At 39.3% G+C, this 24,516-nt stretch overlaps 1 protein-coding gene across 3 annotated transcripts in view; it reads right to left on the minus strand.

Moving 5' to 3' along the window:
• The window catches only part of GRIK2 (glutamate ionotropic receptor kainate type subunit 2), a 650,966-nt gene that overhangs the window by 16,834 nt on the left and 609,616 nt on the right, over positions 1-24,516 (minus strand). For all 3 annotated transcript variants that reach the window (XM_060753092.2, XM_060753091.2, XM_060753090.2), the window contains exon 16: positions 9,928-10,178. In XM_060753092.2, the coding sequence (XP_060609075.1) occupies positions 9,928-10,178 (251 nt within the window). The remainder of the gene's footprint in view (positions 1-9,927; positions 10,179-24,516) is intronic.

Here is a 24,516-nt window from a genome sequence, read left to right on the forward strand (position 1 = left end):
TTTGCCATGACTGGAAAGTCCAACAATTTCCTCATTTACCCTGCATACAATTTTATTGTCCAGAAGGTAAAAGAGACAACAAGCTACTCTGGTTCTGATTCTAACCAACTCCGAGGATCTGGTCAGTGGAGTAGAAGTGGTTGGATTCCTAGATGGAAGTGACTATAGGTTCCTGGATGTTGTGCTACAAAGGGAAAGAAATGAAACTAAGGCCTCTTCTACACTGCCATATAAAATGTAGATTATCTGATTTGAGCTGGATTATATGATGGTGTAGATGCATATAATCCAGTTCAAAGCAGATAATGTGGATCATCTGCTTTGATAATCTGGATTATATGGCAGTGTAGAAGGAGCCTAAGAAAAGTCAAATATGCATTCTTGACTTTAGGTGAGCTGACTTTAGGAAATGTAAGGAAATACTGAGCATGATTCCATGGACAGGAATACTAAAAGAGAAGGGAGTTAAATGATGGATGGGAATTTTTTTAAAGTGAGATACTGAAGGCACAATTGCAAATAGTGCCAGCAAGGAGAAAAAAAAATCAGAGAAGTGTAAAGAAACTAGAATGGATGTCCAAAGAACTTTTAACTGAGCTAAGATTTAAAAGAGACATGGCACAAGAAATGGAAGGGGGGGGGGGGGGAATCACCAAAGAGGAATTCTAACAAATAATTGACATATGAAGGGGAAATGTTCATAAGGCTAATGCGCTTGCCAGGCAGATTAAAAACAATGAAAAGGGGTTCTTTATGTCAGTGGAAAAAGGAAGAACAAGGAAATGATAGTACCTCTGTGTGGAAAAGATGGTGGAATGCTGACAGGGAATAAAGAACTATTCAACACCTTTTGTCAAATCAGTTTTCAACCCGAGCAATATGAAGTGGCCAAATAGGAGAAATGCAACCCAAAATAGATAAAGAAGCAGTCCAGGAATACCTGGCCACAGTAAATGAAGTCAAGTCTCCAGGGACAGATGAACTAAATCCAAGAGTATTGAAGGAACTAGCAGAAGTGATTTCAGAACTAATGATAATAAGCTTTGAGAATTCTTGGAAAATAGGAGAAGTCTTAGCAGACTGGAGGAGAGCAAATGATAAAACTAATCTTATCTCTTTTTAAAAATAGAATTACAAGCTTGGTAGATGCAGGGAATGCTGTGGATATAGCGTAATTTGATTTCAGTAAGGCTTTTGCCAAGATCCCCCATGACCTTCCTGCAAACAAACTAGTCAAATGTGGGCTAGTCAATGCAACTATTAAGTGGATCTGTAATTGGTTAAGTGACTGAACCAAAGGGTGTTCATCAATGGTTCCTCTTCATCCTGGAAAGAAGTGACTACTGGAGTGCTGCTGGGTTTGGTTCTGGACCCAGTTCTGTTCAACAGCTTTAGTAATGACTTAGCTGAACGTTTAGAAAGCATGCTTATCAAATTTGGAGATGGCATCAAATTAGGAGAGATAGCTAATACTTCAGAAGGCAGGATCAGAATTCAAAATGACCTTAAGAGATTAGAGAGCTGAGCAAAAACTAACAAACTGAATTTCAACAAGGAGAAATGCAAGATACTACACTTAGGCAGAAAAAAATGAAATGTAAAGATACAGAATGGATGATGCCTGGTTTGACCACAGTACATGTGAAAAAGATCTTAGTGGACAACAAGTTGAACATGAGCAAACAATGTGATGCCGCAGCTAAAAAAAAAGCCAATGGAGTTTTGGGCTGCATCAGAAGGAGAATAGTGTCTAGATCAAGAGAAGCAGTGGTACCTCTCTACTGTGCTTTGGTCAGACCTCAACTAGAATACTGTGTCCAATTCTACATGCCACAATTTAGAAGACATATTGACAAGCTGGAGAATGACTAAAATGATCAAAGGTCTGGAGTGAGAAGCATCTTAAAGAGCTGGGTATGTTTAGCCTGCAAAAGACAAAGTTGACAGGAGACATGATAGCCATGTATAAATATGTGAAAGGATGCCATAAAGAGGAGGGAACAATCTTGTTTTTCTGTTGCCCTGAATACTAAGACTTTTAGCAATGTGATCAAATTACAGGAAAGGAGATTCCACCTGAACATTAGGAATAACATCCTGACTATAAGAGCTGTTGAACTCTTTGCCTCAAAGTGGAGGCTTCTTCTTTGGAGGCTTTCCAACAGAGGCTGGATGCCCGTGTGTCAGGGTGCTTTGATTGTGCTTTTCCTGCATGGGAGGGGGTGGACTAGATGACTTTGTGTTGGTCTTTTCCTACACTATGATTCTATGGCTCCTCTCTTCAATTATGCCAATTTGCAGTCCAGTGGTCATACTTCTGCACACTCTCATAACCCCACCTTTCTGCACTACTACTATTCATTATTTTATTTATTTTTATTATTTTAGAGCAAATTCACAATTCAAGTTGTTTTTTTTAACTCCCCCCCCCAAAACCCCCCCCCCCCTATAAAATATAAAATAAAAGGAACATGGCCAGTTTGGGAAAAGGGAGGGGGGGGAAGGAGAAGAATCCTGTCCCCTGACATTACTGCTGGCATGCCAGCACAGAAGCAAAAGGAACCCTTTGAACCAAAGTAGGTGGTGGGCACATTGTGCGGTTGGGAGCTATTAATGAGTTTTGCCCCTCAATAACTAGAGATGAAAGAATCACAGGGAGGAGACAAAGTAGTAATGAGCTGTAGACCTGCAATGCCAGTTTGCCTGCCTCATGCAATAAAGATAGGAGTCATGACACCATGCAGAGGATATGAAGAAGATTTCAGAAGAATTCAAGTTGGCTGATTTTTCAGAATAAGGAGTAGTCTAGTTTTCCACTACCGAGGGTTACACTGGGAATATTGATGACACTTGGCAGTTGTATGGTTCGCATACAGTCTCTCAAGAATTCATATAGTACATCTTGTTACAGATGGAAAGCTGAGAAAGTGAGGTTTGCCTAAGGCTGCTCAATGGATTCATGCCTGGGATTTGAAACAAGAAACTTCTACTGCTCCTACTCTTAACTATGAACTATCCTATTGTTTATACAAATATGGCATGACATTAGGACTGCAAACTGAACTTGTCCAGGTGCCTGCTATCAATATATTGACTTGGTTCCAGTATTTTTTTTAATTCTACAATGAATTGTTAGTCAATCTGTTGTTAGACAAACATATTTAAATGATCTTTTTCTTGGCAAGAGGATAAATGAAATCTTCACAAATAGTAACTGAAGTAAATTATTACGAAGGCAACATTTTAGTTCCCTTATAAATATTCTATATTTTTAGATGCAAAAGAATAAGGTTTAAAATAGGCAAATCAGAAGGAGGGAAACACTATTATCCACAATTCTGCAGAACACTCTATAGATTCTATGACGCTTCATGATTCATTCCTTTTGCAATAGCACTCAGGGTGTTAGTATTTAGTCTATTCAAATCTAGAAATAATCAGATAAAGTATCTTATCTGATAGAGTGATTAGTTTCAATGAACTAATCTTCTAGTCTAAGACTCTGCATTACACATCACTGATTTTGTGTATTTAAGGTTACATCAATTTCTTTTACTTATCCAGGATGTAGGTATGATTGTTTGTATGTATGACCAACCCATGTCACATCAAATCAGTTACATCAGCCACAAACAGATGGGTAATAGTTTTATGTGGGCTTGGTCTCTGAAATTGCTTAGTCAATAACCTCTAAGTGCCACCATAATGTTACAACCAAGGAGTGGATTGTTTGCTAACATAAGCAATTATAAAATGCAAATGGCAGTGCACTTATTGCCAAGGTTGTCATAGAAAACAAATGTCTGCCTAATAATGTGTTTCCAAATAGATGACATAATTATGTGTTTGCATTATAAATGACAATTTTGCAAAAGGTTGGTTTAAAAAAATGAAGAAAAATGATTAAAAAAACAAATCAAAGGGGGTTTTTGAACATGCATGGAGTGATACTGTTTGCCTCTCCAATCAGTATTTTGTAATGGGACACAAAGGGAGATGCCCTATTTTCAGTAATGTATAGTTATTTATATTTTGTCTTTCATGTCCAATTAGCTCAAGATAATATTTTTGGTTCTCCCCCTTATCACTGTTTCTCTTGTGAGTTTGGACAAATTCTAAAGAGGCGAGAGGCCAAAGTCACCAAAAAGCTCAGCACTTTAACCCACTGCGCCAGTGGGGGCTCCAATTATCATTAATATCAAACCTCTTTATACCACAATAAAGAAATAGTCATAGTTTAGGTGCCACTTTCTGATAAGTTGTATGCCGTCAGCAGACAGTGGACATGGGGCAAAGGCATATAACTTAGATCATTAGAAATTTGATCTTACTTGCACACTCATATACACAAGTAATTGAGGGTACAATGAAAGCTTGGAGATTTGAAGGAACATACATCACACTGATGCCAACCGTTTTGGTGGCAGGATAGTGACATACACATATGTACTGTATACTATGCTCAAACAACATGAGAATACTTTAAGTCACCATAAATGAATACTGAACAGTTCTTTGATGTAATTGTATGCTACAATCCTGAGCTAAATCTCTGCAAGTGAAAAAATGTCAACATGACTGGTTCTACCCAACCAGTTGGCTGCCTTGTCCCTTCCCAAACAGTTGTTTGAAACCTGTGTACATGAGTATTAGTTACACATTGAAGTCTGCCCTTCTGTGCATGTTTAAACCATGTGATTCTCTTGGTACATTGCGTCTTAGATCAGGGGCATTTATGAATAAAAAATTGGAGGGGTGCTGAAAAATGGTAAGGTCTCCAATTCTATTTTAGCAAAATTATGCCCTACTATAGGTAAAGGTAGTCCCCTGACATTAAGTCCAGTCATGTCTGACTCTGGGGTGTGGTGCTCATCTCCATTTCTAAGCCGAAGAGCCAGCGTTGTCCGTAGACATCTCCAAGGTCATGTGGCCGGCATGACTGCATGGAGCGCCGTTACCTTCCCACCGGAGCGGTACCTATTGATCTACTCACATTTGCATGTTTTCGAACTGCTAGGTTGGCAGAAGCTAGGGCTGAGAGCGGAAGCTCACGCCGCTCCCCGGAATCGAACCTGCGACCTTTCGATCAGCAAGCTCAGCAGCTCAGTGCTTTAACCCACTGTGCCACCGGGGGCTCCATGCCCTACTATACTTCTGAACAATTCTGGTAAGGGGAAAGGGATGGTGAGGAATGGGCTGCCTTAAGCCCTAAAAAAGGCAAGCTGTTATTAAATCAAGCCTATGCTAAATTTTGTTTTGATCTTCACATTTGATTACTTCAGATCTCTGTATTTTTTAAAAATCATCTCCTACTAAAATAAGATCTACTGAAACTTTTCAAACAAACTACTGAGAAACTGTCTTGGGTGGGCAGGATCACTCTGATAAAGGAAGACTTGTTTCGTTATATCTCTAAATCATATACTCTCTAACTCACAAATAACTTTGCATTTTGTATTTTTTGCAATATTGCAGAAGTTAAATAGACTTTCATACTTATGCATTTGCTTGTAGTACTAGAGCAGTAAATTCCTATGAAAGGCTAAGGACATAAGCAGCAGCAGAGAATTATAAAGAAATCATTCAGAAGACAAAGTCTGCAAACATTAAAAGTGCCAGATTAGAAATATAGGCATTCCCCTCATTGTTTTGACTGTGTCGTGGTATATCATTATCACACTTGACTCTACTGTCATGTAAACAGGAGCTGGGCAAGATGAAGGAATAAAAAAATATTTTGCGAGCTGCATTGTCATATTCCACTTACAAAGGCATTGGGTCTTTTGCCTAGTGGAAAGAGACCTAAAGCAGCCAAATTTCGTGACTGATATAGGCTGAGATCGCCATGCCATGCCATATCCTCCCTGCACTCCTAGTGAGGATGTTGCTGCTGCTTACCAGTGGAGCGGGGGGGGGGGGGGGGGGGGAGTTAAGATAATAATGAAGCAACTGGCCTCAACTTGGAGAAGGCATAGAAAGTGGGGTGGTCTTTCCTTTTCTTTCCCAGGAGCCCAGAACAGCTTAGAATCATAGAATCAAAGAGTTGGAAGAGACCTCATGGGCCATCCAGTCCAACCCCCTGCCAAGAAGCAGGAATATTGCATTCAAATCACCCCTGACAGATGGCCATCCGGCCTCTGTTTAAAAGCTTCCAAAGAAGGAGCCCCCACCACACTTCGGGGCAGAGAGTTCCACTGCTGAACGGCTCTCACAGTCAGGAAGTTCTTCCTCATGTTCAGATGGAATCTCCTCCCTTGTAGTTTGAAGCCATTGTTCCGCATCCTAGTCTCCAGGGAAGCAGAAAACAAGCTTTCTCCCTCCTCGCTGTGGCTTCCTCTCACATATTTATACATGGCTATCATATCTCCTCTCAGCCTTCTCTTCTTCAGGCTAAACATGCCCAGCTCCTTAAGCTGCTCCTCATAGGGCTTGTTCTCCAGACCCTTGATCATTTTAGTCGCTCTCCTCTGGACACATTCCAGCTTGTCAATATCTCTCTTGAATTGTGGTGCACAGAATTGGACACAATATTCCAGATGTGGTCTAACTAAAGCAGAATAGAGGGGTAGCATGACTTCCCTAGACCTAGACACTATGCTCCTATTGATGCAGGCCAAAATCCCATTGGCTTTTTTTGCCGCCACACTACATTGTTGGCTCATGTTTAACTTGTTGTCCACAAGGACTCCAAGATCTTTTTCACATGTACTGCTCTCAAGCCAGGCATCCCCCATTCTGTATCTTTGCATTTCGTTTTTCCTGCCAAAGTGGAGTATCTTGCATTTGTCACCGTAGAACTTCATTTTGTAATTTTTGGCCCATCTCTCTAATCTGTCAAGATTGTTTTGAATCCTGCTCCTGTCCTCTGGAGTATTGGCTATCCCTCCCAATTTGGTGTCGAGCTTAGTCCTCATCATCTAAATTGCCTCCCTCCTCCACATTGATAAGCAAAAGCAGACTCTCTCAGGGCTTCACAGCTGTGGCTGAAGGAGAGAGATTACGACTGGAGCAAAAAGAGATAGAACATGGCTCCCCCCACACAGTCCAAAAAATAGACATGTACACACATAAGGCACATTTAGACAAACAACATGATCTCACCCATGCAATGCTAAAAGCTTATTGAAAAGTGTGGAATGACTCTGGATATATTGTGTACACTAAGTATTACAAATGATCTTGCTGTCTGTTTGCCCAGGAATCCTTTGGCCAATTAGTACAAGGATCCTCTTATCTTCCTTTCCTTGACTGATAAGAAAAAGCAGCAGCCAAACATATTATATATATCAGAGCATGGGCAACTACTATTATTTGGTACACTTTTACTATATTTGCTAAATTTCTAAAGTTATAATGTTATCCTCACAGGAAAAATATTTCTAACCAGAACAGATCAAAACCATTGAAATTGTATTTATCAAAGAAAATCATTATCAATACATTCAGCATGCTTTCAGTGATCGCTACTACAGTCACATAAAAATAATTGAGAATTTTGTGAGGCAAAATTCTGAGAACCAGAACAGTTACCAAAGTAGAGATGGTAACTGGGAACATTTGAGACTTGATCTATAGGGGGAAAGGCCTATGTTTCTAACATCAACAAATGTGGAAGTTATTTGATTAGGTCTGCTTCACTGCTAATTTGGGGCACTGTGAAATTGTCTCCACAGGGTACTCTGTGTGGTGAAGGAAACAAACTGTGTATGCTGGCTTGATGGACAAATATTAATCACATTGTTTGTTTCATACTGTCACCAGATATTTGCATAAGAAATTTATGTTCTGGCTGCTGATCTATACAGCAAAGTGATAACCATTCAAGTCACCACGATACAAGGATAACCAGTCTTCATGCATAAGTCACATTCCAAGCAGTTCTCAGCATAACTTCAAACAGTGAACTTCAAAGGAGAAATGGATATACCATATTGTTATGAGATATGAAGGAACTGGAGGATATACATTCGACTCAAACATCAATCCCCATTATTGGGGGCTATACCCTACTTGGATCCATAAAAAATAGGGTTACCTCCAATCACATTTAGCTAAATGTAGTTAAAATACCCATTCAGATGTTTACGTTGAATATGTAAACAGGCATGGAGAGGAAAGGACAGAAAGACTGGGGATTATGTTGGGGAACAACAATCTACCCTAATGCATATTATGTTATGCTCCTGAGTCCAGAGTAAGTTGAGGCTGAATGGCCAATCACCACTCATTCTTTCAATCAATCAATCAATCAATCAATCAATCAATCAATCACATGTTCTCAATACTGATCTCCGAACAGAAGAATCCACACATCAAGATCCTATTAGTACCACACAAAAAATGATCAAGCTGCTCCATATCATAAGTTCTTGAACAATTCAAGAAGCTGCTTAAGTACAATATGTGAAATGATTTGTAAGAAAGACCCATTGTAAAAGCCCAGTCTTCCATTTTTATACCCTTATGGGTTCACTTTGTGAGGGAGAAAATCATGTTGTTCACATGTCACATAAAATGCACCTGACCATTTAAAATGCTATTACATTTGGAGTACAAAACTCATGACAAAAATACTCCAACTTTATATATAAACAAAATAAAGATTTTAAAAGTTATAGACCAACTAATACAAAATATGATGCCAAATATAACTAACATACTTCAAAAATTGATAAAGCCATTGTGATGTATACATCATTGATCTCAAAAGAGCAGCAATTTTCTAAAATAAGAAATTGAAATAAGAAAAGCTCCAAAATTAACGTAACCGAATTAATTAATTCTACATGATTAATGAGGTATTGAATTTTCACTTATAGCACAAATTTCATGAAAACATACACATATGCAAAAAAAAAAAAAAACTGATAAGGAACTTGTGACCTCATCCATCCTTAGTTTGTAGTATCAAAATTTACCCAAGCAATATATTACAAAAGTCAGGTAGAAGTAGGTTGTTGAGATCCTATGCTTATTTACTAGCATCAATAAAATAGCCAGGATGATGTTCCTAGTAAAGTGTTCAGAATAAGTGATACTCTATATCAGTACACATTCAGAAGTCTCAAACACTTAAAATTAATGTGCAATATTAACCATACCATCTGTAAAAGAAATATCAACATATATGTGGATCTTGGATTGGTCACAAGCTCCTCAGTTATGCATGACATAGTTTTCCCAGTTTTAAAAATAAATGAATATATATATATATATATATATATATATATATATATATGTACAAAGTAAGGCATATAAATAAGAAACAGAATGCAGCTTAGTAGATAGCACATAAATATGATGAAAAAACATTTATATGGATGCTTATATGTCTGTTTGAAAAAGGGAGACATCCATTTGTTTGATCCAGTATAGACTAAGTTCAACATTCTACACATTAAAAGTGGAATGTGTCCAAGATATAAAACCATAATAAGTAGTAAATCATAAGTATATTGATTAATACTTTTCCAGATACTACAGCCACATATTTAAAGAAAAAACACCTTCCAGAAAGGGCATAAAGAAAGATGTTTTCTAGACTTCTGACTTTGGATTAATAGAGAGTTGTACCATTTAGAAACCCAGAACTATTTGTAGAAGGTTAATTTTGTTTCTCATTCACAGATTGTGCTTTCTTCATCATCCATTAAATTAACTGCAGTGAACTTCCAGGAGAAAAAAGGTGTCTTTTTTCAAGCTTGAATAAGAGGAGAAATAGTCACTTGTCCTGAAAGCTGGCTACAATTAAAAATATTGAAGACAGATTAAAAGTTGTACAGATGAAAACTCCAATACTCATTCACTATCAACTTTAATGGTGTAAGCAAATCTCTGAAAGGCATCAGAATGGCTTTTCAGTTGGTTGCTCAGAAGGTACAACTAGACCATAATTGTAGAAGTAAATGCAAAAAGGACAATATTTACCTTTTCCAACTGGGCATTTTTTTTGGATTTGTACAAAAACTCCCCCACTGCCACAAAGACGGAAAGTACCAATCCTGCCGCCAAAACAATGAAGATGCCACCAATATTTTGTACTCCAAGCGCACTGGCGTCTTTGCTCTCTTCTTCTGGACAGCCATTGCCTCTCCACCATTTCTCCTTCATCATGTGGAGTTTGCCTTCCTCTTGCAAGTGAAGAATTGCTATTGTTATCTTGTCTCTGTATGGAGACCCTACAGGGGAATAGAGAGAACATAGGTTGCTGAAACATGTTCTTAATCAGTGGGTCCTATCCCATATTTATTTGATGCCTTCATTGATGAGAAAATATTCTGAAAGCCTAAACCATGCAGACTACCACCAGATCAGAGGAACTGCTTCCTCATAGTTACTTCTGATGATATCACTCTCAAAAAAACCATACTTCTTCAGCCAGGCAGTGTCTCAAGCAAAGTATTTCTGAGGCACTGAAGATTGGGTGCTAGTAAATGACAAGTGCAGTGCCCACCCAATCACAGGCTGCATTGAGATGGTCAGCTAGAGAAATTCCTTGGGTTCTGTCACATCTTATTTCAACATACTCCATTGTCAGATGAGCTCTGCAGTTATCATCTCTCATCAACCTGATTTGAAAAATTCTTCAGTTGGTATGCTTCCAAATTTATGAAGAGGGTTTGGTGTGTGTGTGTCACAACTGGTCTTTAACAAGTATAAATATGAATACCATAAATTGAAAGATCATAAATCCAGTTTATATTCCTGTAAATATTGAACAAGATGCTAGCTCATGTGTTGCTTTCTTTTAACAGGAATCCTCCTCCTTGGGGGGGGGGGTATGTGGATTCATTACTTTCAAAGCATAGAATTAACTGGATAATTAACATGATAAATTGCTAATTTATTGTATTCCCTCCCAAGTCACTAGATTCCACAATTAACACTGAAATTAAAAATATGCTTTAGTGAATTGGGTGATTGAAATTTGGTAGAATTTGTTAGATGCGTGCCTCCCCTTCTGTCAACTTCAATAAAACAGAAAGACTTGCTACGTTAGGGGAGGAATTAGAGAACTGAAAATAATCCATCACTTGGTTGTGTTGTTTGGCAGGTTAGAAATAACAATTTCTGGATCTCAAATTAGTTGGACAAGAATTATAGAATGGAAAAGAAGGGGAAAAGTTAGTTGGACTGGAATGGAAATGGAGAAGAGTGATTTTAAAACTAAAACAACAACAACCTCAAGCAGGCAGGAATGCCAGGCCTTTTAAGCCCCCGAAAAATGTGCCCCCCAGTCCCCAGCCACTCTAAAACAAAGTTTTATGGGAGCTGACAGGGTTCTTCTCCTCTGCTAACTATATTCTGGACTAATTTATATTCTAATATTCCATGAATTACAATTTTGTGTTTTGGAGTATGTGGTGGCATCCCAAGTCCAGGGATTTTTGGATGAAACAGATTAGCTAGATCCATTTCAATCTGGTTTCAGACATGACTATAGAACAGGGACAACTTTGGTCACCTTGGTGGATGACCTATGCAGAGAATTAGACAGTGGAAGAGTGTCCCTGTTGGTTCTCCTGGATCTCTCAACGGCTTTCAATACCACTGACTATGGAATCCTTTTGGATTGTCTTGCTGGGATGGGACTGGGAAGAACTGTTTTACAGTGTCTCTGGTACTTTCTAGAGGGCTATACCCAGAAGGTGGAGCAGGGAGACTCCTATTCGAATTCTAGCCATTGACCTGTAGGGTTCCTCAAGGTTCCATTTTGTCCCACATGCTGTTTAGCTTATATATGAAACCACTGGAATAGGTCATCTGGAGTTTTGGAGTACGGTGCCATCTATATGCAGATGACACTCAGTTCTACTACTCCTTTCCACCTAATGCCAAGGAGGCTGTCCTGACCCTAAACAAGTGACTGTCATCAGTAATGGACTGGATGAGGGCAAACAAAATGAAACTTATTCCAGACAAGACAGAGGTAATCTTGGTCAGTTGGAAGGTAGAGCAGGGAATAGGGGATTAACCTTTCCCTGGAGACACAGCTCCACAGTCTCCTCCTGGGGGTCCTCCTGGACTTGGCACTAAATCTGAAGGCCCAAGTAACTTGGAGGCCCAAGCTTCAAAAGCCTATGAAAGCCTTTGGACAGTTAGAACTTGTGGGCCAACTGTGCCCATTCCTTGAGAAGTCAGGTCTGGCTACTGTGGTACACGCCTTAATTGCAACCTATCCAGATTTAATGTAATACGCTCTACATGGGGCTGCCTCTGAAGAGTTCTTGGAAACTTCAGCTGGTCCAAAGAGCTGCAGCTAGCTTGCTAACTGGATCTGGCTACAAGGAGCGGACAACCCTCCTGTTGCAGCAGCTCCATTGGGTGCCAGTCTGTTTCTGGGCACAATTCCAAGTGCTGCTAATGACCTTTAAACCCCTAGATGGTTCAGGTCCAGGCTATTTGACTGACTACATCCCATTGTATGAATTAGTCTAGACCCCGAGATGTTCAGGAGAGACTACAAAAAGGAATGGGAACCATTTCTGAACTTTATTTAAAAAGAGAAAGTCTTGTAACTTTAGATCGAGTGCTTCAAATAAGTTTGAAACATAAATAATTCTATATTAGAAATATCTACAAACAACATTTAACCAGGGGGTTCAACCTACCGCTGTCATCTTGGAAGGTACCTGTTATAAATATATAAAATAGTAATGTGTCCTATCCAGAACAAAGAAAACCATTACAAAAGATGGGAGGGAGGGAGGAGAGAGGGGAAACAATTGTACTACTGTACTACATTTTACAATGAACAAGACATGAAATGTCTGTAATAGAACTGGGGAAGAAACTAAAGAAAAAATGGGAAAATAAGAGGAAGACAGGTTTCAAAACATGCTATCTGAAATGCGGTATATGGAGGGGCTAGAGATTGAATATGTTCCATTTCTTGGAAGATAATCCGCTTGGCAATTCAGTTATGACATAGTAGAACAATGCTATACAAATGCATTACTTTGGTGACCATCAGAGGCAAACCAGTTTACAGTTTGCTTTAAAAAAGCAGTAAATTTAAAAGATACATGAGCTGCCATTAGTCATCTTCACCCTGCCTGCTTTGCCTATGAGGCACAAAATCAGGGTGCCTAGACATCTTATAATAAGGAAGAGAGAGGCAAATAATGCACAGAAACATGATGCAAATTGGGGCAACAGGTTGTTACATTTGTTAGATGAAAAGTTAAATGTTTTATCATCACAATAGCTTAAGAAAATCAAGTATCTTGAGCTCTGAAGATTAGCTGGGGAGGAATGCCACTGGAGCATTGCATCATACGAAAATACCTAGGAGCAGGGCTGTAGCCAGGGGGAGGAGGGTTAAAAGTTTAACCCTGCCCTGAAATGTGTTAGGTTAAAAAAGAAACCTGGCTTACTCATAATTTGGTTAATCAGTTAAAATTCATGAGTAAACGAGGTTTCGGGGGGGGGGTTAGAACCCTTAACCCCTCCCCCTCTGGCTACAGCCCTGCCTAGGAGTTACCCTGGACAGTGCTCTGACTTACAAGAAGCACTGCTTGAATATCAAGCAAAACGTGGGTGCTAGAAATAATGTCATATGAAAGTTGGCTGACACAACCTGGGGATCACAACCAGCACAGTGAAGACATCTGACCTTGTGCTTTGCTACTCTCCTGCTGAATACGCATGCCCAGTGTGGAATACATCTCACTACATTAAACCAGTGGCTCTTAATGAGACATGCCGCATTATCACAGAATGTCTATGCCCTGCACACTGGAGAAATTATACTGTTTAGTTGGTATTGCACCACCTGACATCTGTCGGGAAGTAGCAGCCTGTAATGAAAGGACCAAGACATCTCCAGCGAATCTTCTGTTGGAATATCAGCCAGCAAGCCAATGTTTTCAATCAAGAAATAATTCCCTAAGTTCTACAGAGATACCCGCAGGAATTTTTGAGAGTCCAAAAGTGGCAGGTTAAAACCCGGAACCTCAGTGGCTGAGGCCGGATGAGAAATGGCCCCCAGGGCACACAGAAGACTGAGTGACTTGGAAGGCACTGAATAGACTGTGCTCTGGCACCACGAGATGTATAGCTAATCTTAAGAAATGGGGCTACAAAGTGGAGTCCATGACATGCAGGTGTGTAGAAGAACAAACCACAGACCACTTACTACAATGCAGTCTGAGCCCTGCTAAACGCACAATGGAGGATCTTCTTACAGAGACACTAGGGGCATTCGAAGTGGCCAGCTTCTGGTCAAAGGAGATTTGGTATAATGCTAAGTTTTTAACTTTGTTTGTGGTTTTTCTATACATTATAACTGTATTCTCAATTCACTTCTGACACAATAAATACATAAATCATAATATTTGAAATATAGTGAGTGAATGTGTGAACTTTCATAAATATTTCTTTTAAATATATTAAAATGCATACAGTGACTTGGGAGACCATCATTTCCCCCTAAAGTGAAAGATGAGGGAGACTGAGATGCCATTTTGAGATTACATGATTCTCAAAATGTTTTTTAGGGAAGTCTTACATATTAATTAGAGAGATGCCTACTGATGCATAACTGCATCTCACTTACCTGCCCTGCTGTGTGTCTATTTGCTTATCTATTTTTAGGCGTGCTCATGTGGATAGGAGTTGTGCCTTTTCTGGTTAGAGCCGACACAGCATATCAGGGATATTTATGGCAATAAGTAAGCACTAATCAAAAGCTGAAAACTGAAAATGATGCAATCAAGGCCAAACTTGCAAGTGCACATGATGTTGCATTCAATACTGAAATTTTCAGCTCTTGTATTATTGCTTTTGTCAAGATTTGGAATAATCACCTGAAATAAGGTAACAGAAAGTTGAGTTTCGGGATCAGGTATGAAATCTCATTCACCCAGACTCTCCTTGCTACTATGAGAATATACATTGCGAAAATTTCTCAAGTCCAACAGTGAGCAGGATTTAGCAAAAGAGAAGAAAAAGACAGGCAGTGGAGGATCAATGATACTGATTATAGGGTTGCTGATTGAGGCTTTGGTGCCAAGGCTGTCAGCCAGAGGCCCCTTGAATGATCATCTTTTTAACTTGTAGTGTCAAAGTTAACAGTCCCTCAGTCAAGCAGGATATCAATTTAATGCATTCCAGTCTTCTACAATGGGGACAGCCATGGGGGTCATAGTTTGGCTTCAAACTTTACTTTCTTCTATGAGATATCCAGGACTCTGTTACTTGGTATAACTTAGCCTCAGATGTTGGTCTTAACATTTGACTAGGGGCAGATCTGCACTAATCCATTATCCAAAAGGGGGCAAATCAGTTCCATGGCAGCCCCATGTTGCATGGAACTGATTTGGGTTAATGCAGTCTTAAACCACATTAATTAAAGTCACAGGTTGCTCTGGCCACAATTGTTTACATGGTCATCCTATATTCTCCAAGCTTGGGTGGGCCATGGACACAGGGTGGTATTCGCTGTCCCCCTCCTGTTCTTGTTATAGTCGTGACCAGTGGACATCACTCATAACCAGTAATTATGTCAGCTGGGGCACCGGGACAATTGATGAAGGAGGAGGGGGCAATTCTTCATTTTTTTGCCTCTCTCTCCCACATCATTCTAGTATTCTGATGGACATCATTTAATGTCATACTCACTGACTGCTGTGGTAATGAGGGGGGTGTTAAGAGTGCCTGACTGCTGGCACTGAACAATGTTCTGTACCACTGGACAGTCAAGATTCCTTCCCATCTCTGCGGCAGTTGGGCACTTATGGTCAGACTATCTTATGTTAATCTGGAATTCAGCGCTCCAGATCTTACCTGGGATAAAGGGTCAGTTATTTATTTATTTATTTAGTTAGTTAGTTAGTTATTTCTACCCCGCCCTTCTCCCCACAAAGGGGACTTATGTGCAATGGGACATATTTTGGCTAATCATTTCTCATGGTTCAGACCCAATATATCCAATTTGAACATTTTTTCTTTAAAAACATCTCAATACATAGTATGGATGCTTTGTGTGCATTTTCTAATGGACACATCAATATACGGTTCTCCCAGATAGAGTCCATTTTTTTGCAAGCAATTGTACTTATACAGGCTTTTGCATGTACTTTCCAGCATTTTTGCAGTTTCCCTAACATGCATTTTTGTATGACTTTAAAAAAATGGAGAAAAATGGGTGTGCAAATCTACATTCACCTTTTAATCTGGGAGGCATTAATTGTTGTAAGTAAGGTTGCCTGAAAAATTGGATACCAAAGATTTTTCCTCCATCCCTAATCAGAAAGGATTCAAAGGTGTTTCCCTGAATCCTGAAAGTCATCCTAAGTACAGAACATTTCTGAAAATTTACACTATTGAAGGAATGAATGATCACCATTATTTGTTACAGGTCTTCTGCAGAAAGTTTTGCCCACTAGAAAGAATAGTTATTTGTGGGCACTTTTGTAGCTTTTTCAGCCCCACCCAATGAGATAAAGAGAATTTTTTAACATGACAGCAAGCATACAGTCTTTTTCATCAGTTATTTTGGACAATTATGGAGACACATTATTAAGATCAGTGATTTATAGCATTTGGCAACAGGAAGGAGCTTGAATCTTATACTGCTAGTTTGTTTTATTCAGCAAAGCACCCAACCTTTTTTTTCTAAGGGAGGGGAGTGAGCCTTGAGTTATCTGCCAGCTCATATTCAAGAAAAAGATGATGTTTTTAATATACAGAGACAGAGAACGACATGCTTCTCTCTAGATAAGTGGTACCCAACCTTTGGTCCTCCAGTTGTTTTGCACTTCAGCTCCTAACAGATAGTAAACTAGTTGGGATTTCTGGGAGTTGAAGTCTGAAATAACTGGAGGACCAAAGGCTGAGGACCACTGCTCTAGATAAGGAAAGCATAATGGACATTGTAGAGTGGCATAGGCGGAATTTCAATGGTGGGATTGAGTGGGGCTCTGCTCCATAGATCGATTTGTCCAAAGTAGCATTCTTGCCCAGTTTGGCCCTCTGTTACTTTGGATTCCATAACTATTGCATTTTTAAAGAAAAGTTATATTAGGGGCACCACTGTACTACATTATACACTATATAATGAGACTTGAGCCTCCACTGATTTAGGTATCCATAGTGGGCCCTGAAACACAACCAAAACAGATACCAAGGGTGCATTTTATATGCTTTCCAGTTTCTGCTGTATGGGATTCAAGTTGAATGGTTGTAAGTCTGAGTTTTTTCTATGCTTCTATTCCAAAGATAGGCACAATTAAAGATATGTTTAGGGCAGTTGCTGAGAAGGAAATATACATTGGAAATACAAGATAGTCAAGTACCACCTCCTCATTCGTGTCTATCTTCATTTCTTTCATTTTCATATGCAAACAGGAATAATTTATGTAAGTTTTTTTACACAGTTGCGTGATATCAGAAAGTGTTGTGAATGTTTCTTGCTTACATTTTGAACTTTGAGAGGTTTTTATGCTTTCTTTTATGACTGTCCTTTAGCACTGCTACAGAGTTTACATTAAAAGCCATTGTTCTAATATTAGATATAAATGTAAGGCTATGGTTAAATATTCATTTATTCTTAATTAGAATACTGTAGTACAATGTTCCCCATAGTTTTGTTTGATAATGTGAGTTATCTTAGATTTAATTAAGGTGACTGGGGAGTAGAACCTGAATCTGTGATGGTGGTATTCATGGAGCAAATTTATAATAACTGTCATCATTAGAATGAGATTCAGGTCAAGAGACTGACTTGATGAGAATATCTGAGTCCCTATCAATAGGGTAATGGGAAAGGTTCACAGAATCCATAGAATCCATACTTCTACGTGCTTTTCTTTAAAGCCCATCCCATTCGGCCCCAAAGCGATTATGGTTGATATTGAGAAACATATTTGAAGGTGAAAGAAAAAATGTAATTGCAATAATACTGTTGCTTAAACTATTGGGAACATTGTAGCAACCTAAAAATATGCACACAAAACACTTGGGAGCACATTTTTGTTGCAATTTGAGGACACTGAGCAGTTGAACATCTGTATCATTTTTTATTTTAACACACAGGCTCCAAGCCAGCCTGCCGTTATATGCACCACATAAAGGCACAAATGGAAAGGCTGGATCACAGCCACTAGAACTACAATTTGCTAAATGGGAACACAACATATCTGCTTGGTTGACTCACTCTCTAACCCTTTGGATAAAAGAGGTTTTTCTTCCTATTTTAAAGCAGGATTAATAATATAGTGAGAAGGGGACATATTTTGTGTATTTGGGCAAACCTGAAATGTTCCAAAGGGTCCAGATTTGTTGGATTTGACAAAGATGCTTCAATATACGGTATATCACAGAAATTGGTACACAAGATTGATCTACTGGGGAGATTTTTTATATTTTGTATCAGGAGTGGGAATTGCACAGTCCTTAATATATTGCTGAACTGCAGCTCCCAGCACCCCCACCATTAGCTAGCTTGAACTGCTGGGATTTTCAGTTCTGAAACAGCTGAGTTACCATTCCTTCAGTAGTTACTCAAGGTACTTTTTTTTTTTCAAAACCACTGGCTGGCCTATCTGCAGTCCTATTCTATATTTATATTTTCATAGCAAATTGGGGGAAAGGAGAGGAATTCCACTGCTAATGGTTTTTATCATCCTATTTTGCTATTTTGGGGGAATTAGGAGAGCGCATTTAGATAGTATGTGTGTGTACACACACATACACACTATCACAGACACACACATACACGGACAATGACTCCACTCATTCCTGGAGGGTTGGACCCAAAAGGTGGTGCTGGGGGATGCCTGCTTGGATCCTTGGCCTTTAGCTTGTGCAATCCCACAAGGCTTGATTTTATCCCCCATGCTGTTTGGTGAAGTCATTTGGAGTTTTGACTTACATTCTCATTGTTGCAATATCATGTACATTCTATTCAACTTCTGCATACTAAACTAGACCACTCAGAAATTGATAATTACATTTTTGTAGGAAAAAGTCCTAGTGCTGCAACAGCCTCCCCCACCCTGCCCAGCCACCCACCCAATAGAAATTATTGTATTAACTTATTTTTGCTAACTAGTTAAAGAATCTCTTTAGACTAATACACCCACCCAAATCATTAATCCAAATCAGCCCTGTGCATCATGAAGCTGCCATGGATCTGATTCTCCTCACACCAGTTTCCAGTCCAATCCAACCCAACCCAACAAGCCTTTATTGGCATATATAAAAAGACAGTATAAAATACAATATAAATTATAGAAAAGGGAACTTTTGCTACACGTTGAGTTTACAGACTTCATTCAGAAACCTTGCCATTGAAAGGCAATGGTTAAAATCTTGGCAGTTTAAATGCATAATTAGTTTGTCTGGGTCAGTATGGTTTGTCAAAGACTCTATAACTTGTAGTAGTAAGCTAGATCTTAGTTCCTGGTAAAGTGAACAGTGCAGAAGAATATGCGGGATGGAATCCAGTTTTCCTGTGTTACAGGGACAAAACCTCTTATCGCTTGGTAGACCGTTGAGTCTTCCTCTAGGGAGCGGAGATGGCATAATATCAAATCTAGTCGGCATGTAGGCTTTTCTGTGTGAGGGGTTAGTGAGTGTACAATATAAAAGGCTGGGTTTCCCTGTATGAATGGAATTGCCATGTTCATAGGCAAACAGGATTTGTTGGCCAAGCTCGGCAGTTGTTTATACTGTAATCCCTTTCTAGAAATCTCTTTTTAATTAGGTTAAAGATCTCAGTGAAAATTAGCATATTCACAAAGTTGCTATCATAGCCCAATTCTCTGATCTTCGCTAGGACTGGTGTGCACCATTTTGAGTGGTGGAGTTCACTCAAGGTGAGTTGGGTCAAAGAGGTGCTGGGGCTTTGATAGTGAATATATAACCAACATTTTATGATGTTTAGCCAGATAGTGGCCTCTATAGAGTATTGACCAGATTCTAGACATAGAACTGCATACAGGATGTGGTTTGGGATGCCAAATAATTTGTGGACAAAATTCTTGGCCTTTTGGCTATGATAAAGTGTAATATCTCACACTACTTTCAGAACAAAGAGTCTGTGTACATGTGCCCTAAGGGATAAGATTCCAATCCTCTTTACTCAGAAGTAAGGGGCATGGAATGTTGTAGCAAATGACAATGCAATCCTGAGCATGGGATTCATATCCCCTCTATAAATTGTGGAGGGGTTACGAAAGAAAGAGAACGCAGGACTGAGTGAGCTGCTTCACTTGTATGTTGCCTAAAGGGAAGATGGGCCAGAAAATATGATTCACATGTGGTCCTGGGAAATGTTGAGAAACTGAGCCAGAATTTGAAAGAAATTTGGAAAGATAACAAGGACCAACCCCATGGTCCTTGTTATAGTGAAATAAATCATAGTGAAATAATTTTGCATCATTGTGTACATGTCAGAAAAAGAGCTTCACAGCAACCCTTCAAGGTATCACAAGACAGGATAAGAGGGGAACATTGCCATCATACAATGTGCCACAATATAATGAAAGACTTTTGGGGCTTTCTCGTTTTTCTTCACCTCCTTTTATAATTCTTATAATCCTTTGGTGTTTTCCCATATGAAATGTGCAAATGAACAAAAAGCAAGTAGGGAGACTTTGGAAAAAGTTTCTGAGGAAATATCTTGGTTGCAGGGGAAGTTGTGTCTGTTAAGGCCCCAACATATACGTATTCTATGGAAGTTACAGGTGCAAAGTTACAGGCAATGGGATGGATTTTCCAGTCAAGAGTGAGGGTGCATCCTCACTGTAGAATTAGTACAGTTTAATACCACCTTAATTGCCCTGAATCAATGCTGTAGAATCATGGACCTTTACAGGGTCTTCAGCCTTCTCTACCAAAGACTGCTGATGCCTCACCAAACTACAAATCCCAGGATTCCGCAACACTGAGCCAAACTGCATTAATTCTTCTGTGTTGATGCACCCTGTATAAGATTTCATCCCCCTCTGCATGCATTGATAGGACATTTCAGACTTGTATGTTTGAAGAAGAATATTGATCATAAAAGAACAACTTGCTGGTGGTGAATTCTCAGTTGAATAAAAATGGTTAGATGATAAACTTCTTAAACCAAAGTAATCTTGTTGTTGGGAATACAGAAGCAGAATGAATGGCACCCTTGGTGCTAACTGCTCCAACTTATACCCTGTCTGACTGGCCAAGGGTGGAGGCATGATTACCTCAAATACTAAAGCATTAAAATGTCCTAAACATCAAATTTCCTATTCAAGACCTCACCCCTACAAGTGAAGTATGTGCAAATAAACCTGAAATAATCAGATAGTAAATTCAGAGCTTGGAAAAATATTTGAATTAACCCATCTCATTTATTTTGTGAATGTTATTCACTGTCCATAAAGCCCATACATAAAAATCAAAAATACTATGGCATTCATTCTGACTTTGAAGTGTTCCGATATATTTTTACACTTTGGTATCTTAACTAATTCCTTCATAGCTGCCCTTTCAAATTTTAGTCATCTTAAAATTTCTTCCATTTTGATTGAGACTAGGTATACAAAATTTTCAATTATTTCAATGTCTTCATTGCCCACTTTAAATATATACATATATCTATGGGTATTATTTTTTTCCTAACATTTAGCTTTTATATTTTTCTCTTATTCTTGATTAGTAATCATTCCAAGTTTTGATGTTTTCAGATAATATGGTAACATCTGTGCAAATTGTTAAATTGTTCTTCCTTTCCTCAATTTTTATACCTCCTTCCTCTATGTGTAATCATGCTTTCTGTAAGATATGTTCTGCATATTAATTGAAAAGATAGGGTGATGAAATGCAACCTTATTCTCTCCCACTTGCCAACGGGAAACTGTATAAGCCATAGTATATTTTCAAGTCAGAATCTAACAAAATGAAGTTTGATATGCGTTAGCAAGTGTTATTGCTTCATCAGCTATAAATACTTGGTGAACACAAATGTAGGTGAGGCCTTTGTGCTGCGAGCCTACACTCCAGTTTGTAAGTAAAAACATACTTACATCCAATATGATTTTCTCTTCATACCACTTCTTTTATTTTAACATTTTAACAATGGATATGCCATATTTCAGTGGGCTGAAGGCATGGCTCCATATCTAAGCTCTTATTTTGATTTCTCAGACTACACTTCTACCAACAACCGGTATTTGAGAAGCAGGAAATGTTTTTGAGCAGATGTCCACTCCTTGTTACTTAAGCAACCCCTTGTAGCCCAAGGATGATGGTTCTCCAAGTCTAGCATCTTGGTGGATGTGGAGCCCTATTCACAGGCACGTCTGGCGGGGACGAGAGAGAGGGCCTTCTCGGTGGTGGCCCCCCGGCTGTGGAACGCCCTCCCTGTTGACATCAGACAGGCGCCCTCCCTTATGTCCTTCCGTAAGAGCCTGAAGACGTGGCTATTCGAGAAGGCATTCAATTAAGTGCTACAGTAACTGGAAATGACAACTGGAACGGAATATGACTATGAGACTGATTATGATTCTACTATAAGACGAAGCGGATTATTTTAGTGTAATTAGATGTTTGTGTAGTAGTGATATGTTGTTTTCTGTCATGTTGGCTCATTGTAAATTGTCTTTTATATGTTGTACACCGCCGCGAGTCGCCCCAGGGCTGAGAGCGGCGGTTAATAAATGCAGCAAATAAATAAATAAATAAATAATTCTTTATCCGCATGTTCTACCGCAGTGAGGACATCGGATTCCAGGTGGAAGGTGGTCCTGGTCAGGGTTGGCTTGATGTGCCTTCGTCTTGGCACATTGCTCCTTTTCCCCTCCATTTGTGTCTCTTTGAATTCTGCAGCACTGCTGCTCACAGCTGACTTCCAGTTAGAGCACTCAAGAGCCAGGGCTTCCCAGTTCTCAGTGTCTATGCCACAGTTTCCAAGGTTGGCTTTAAGCCCATCTTTAAATCTCTTTTCCTGTCCAACAAAATTACATTTCCCATTCTTGAGTTGGGAGTAGAGTAACTGCTTTGGAAGATGGTTATCGGGTATTTGGACAATGTGGCCAGTCCAGCAGAGTTGATGGCATAGGGGCATTGCTTCAGTAGTAGTTTATTCGATGCTTAGACAATAGGTCTTTCACATCAAGGCAAGGCAAATAAATAAATACATGAACACTAGATTATTAAATACAATATAAAATACACAATAAAATCCTATAAATCATTAAAATGCTACATATATCGATGGCAAGATGTACCTTTAAAATATTACATAATGTATAGACTCATATCTGCGTAATTAAAAACCAAGTAAAAGCAAATAGATACAGCATTATTAAAACTACATAAACAGCCACTATTAGTTGAAAGCATCCCCAGCACAGTAAACTGCAATATCAGAGATTAGTTTTGCCTGGACTTTCTGTGCTGCCAGGGCAAAAAGAGACACCTTATGACTAACCACAGGGTTAGTGTCAGCCAAAAGATAGTGTCAGCCAAAAGATAGACCAACACAGTGTTGGTCTGAAGGAAGTGGAGAATAGAGCCCAGGATTTTGGTTCTTGGTTCAGAATACAAAGGGCAGGAAAACAAATAGTGAGGCAGATCCTCAATTTCCGGGGGCCCGCAAACACATAAACCAAGAGCCAGAGGGGTGCCCATATATCTGCCATCAATCACTACTGTGGGCACACTTTGAAAACGAAGGGCTGTGAAGGCTTGTCTAAGTTTTGGAAATGTGAGCCTAGTCAGGTAGATAGCCCTATCATGGTCAAGTTTGTACAGTCTAAACCAGTGAGAGAATTTGGAGTTATTAATGGCCTGCCTATCATGGTGGGCACAATTATTAATAATATATTCATGGAGCTTCTCCCTTGAGTTCAAGATAGAAGGCTTATCAGACAGAGTGAGGTGAAATTCCAGCAGCTTCTGGTATCTGGTATTCCAGACTTTGTATTTTGCTAGCTGTTCAAAACATCGCTTGGGAAGAACCCTAACTGAGGAGTCTTTTACATTTCTCTGATAATTAAATAGGGTAAAATGAACACGTGATCTAATGGAGGGGAGACCAACCTCTGCCCGGACCAAGGCTGCCGGAGTGCCCGGTGGGAGTCTCAGTAGTTTCTTAAGAAATGTGTTCTGGAGAGCCTCCAGTTTTGCTGTCTGAGACTCATCCCATCCCCAGACAGCAGCACCATACAAAATCTGGGCTATAACTTTACTCTGAAATATTTTAAGGGCTGGGACAACTAGATGACCCCCTGCAGTGTTGTAGAATCTGAGTATTGCTCCAACAGATTTCAAAGCTACTGCTTTCGTGTGTTCTATATGGGGTTTCCAGGATAGTCTTTCTGTGAAATGGACTCCAGGGTACTTAAATTCCTGACATTGTTCTATTTGGTGACCCCTGATGGACCATTTGTGTTGAGAGTGTCTTCTTCCAAACACCATTACCTTTCATTGCTTCAGTGCTGGTGGTCTTTGCTTCTTTCAGCACACTGACATTTGTCAACCCGTCTTCCCAAGAGATTTGCAAGATTTTGCAGAGGCAATGCTAATGGAATC

The sequence above is a fragment of the Anolis sagrei genome, chromosome 1 (genome assembly GCF_037176765.1).
Source record: "Anolis sagrei isolate rAnoSag1 chromosome 1, rAnoSag1.mat, whole genome shotgun sequence".
Lineage (NCBI taxonomy): Eukaryota > Metazoa > Chordata > Lepidosauria > Squamata > Dactyloidae > Anolis > Anolis sagrei.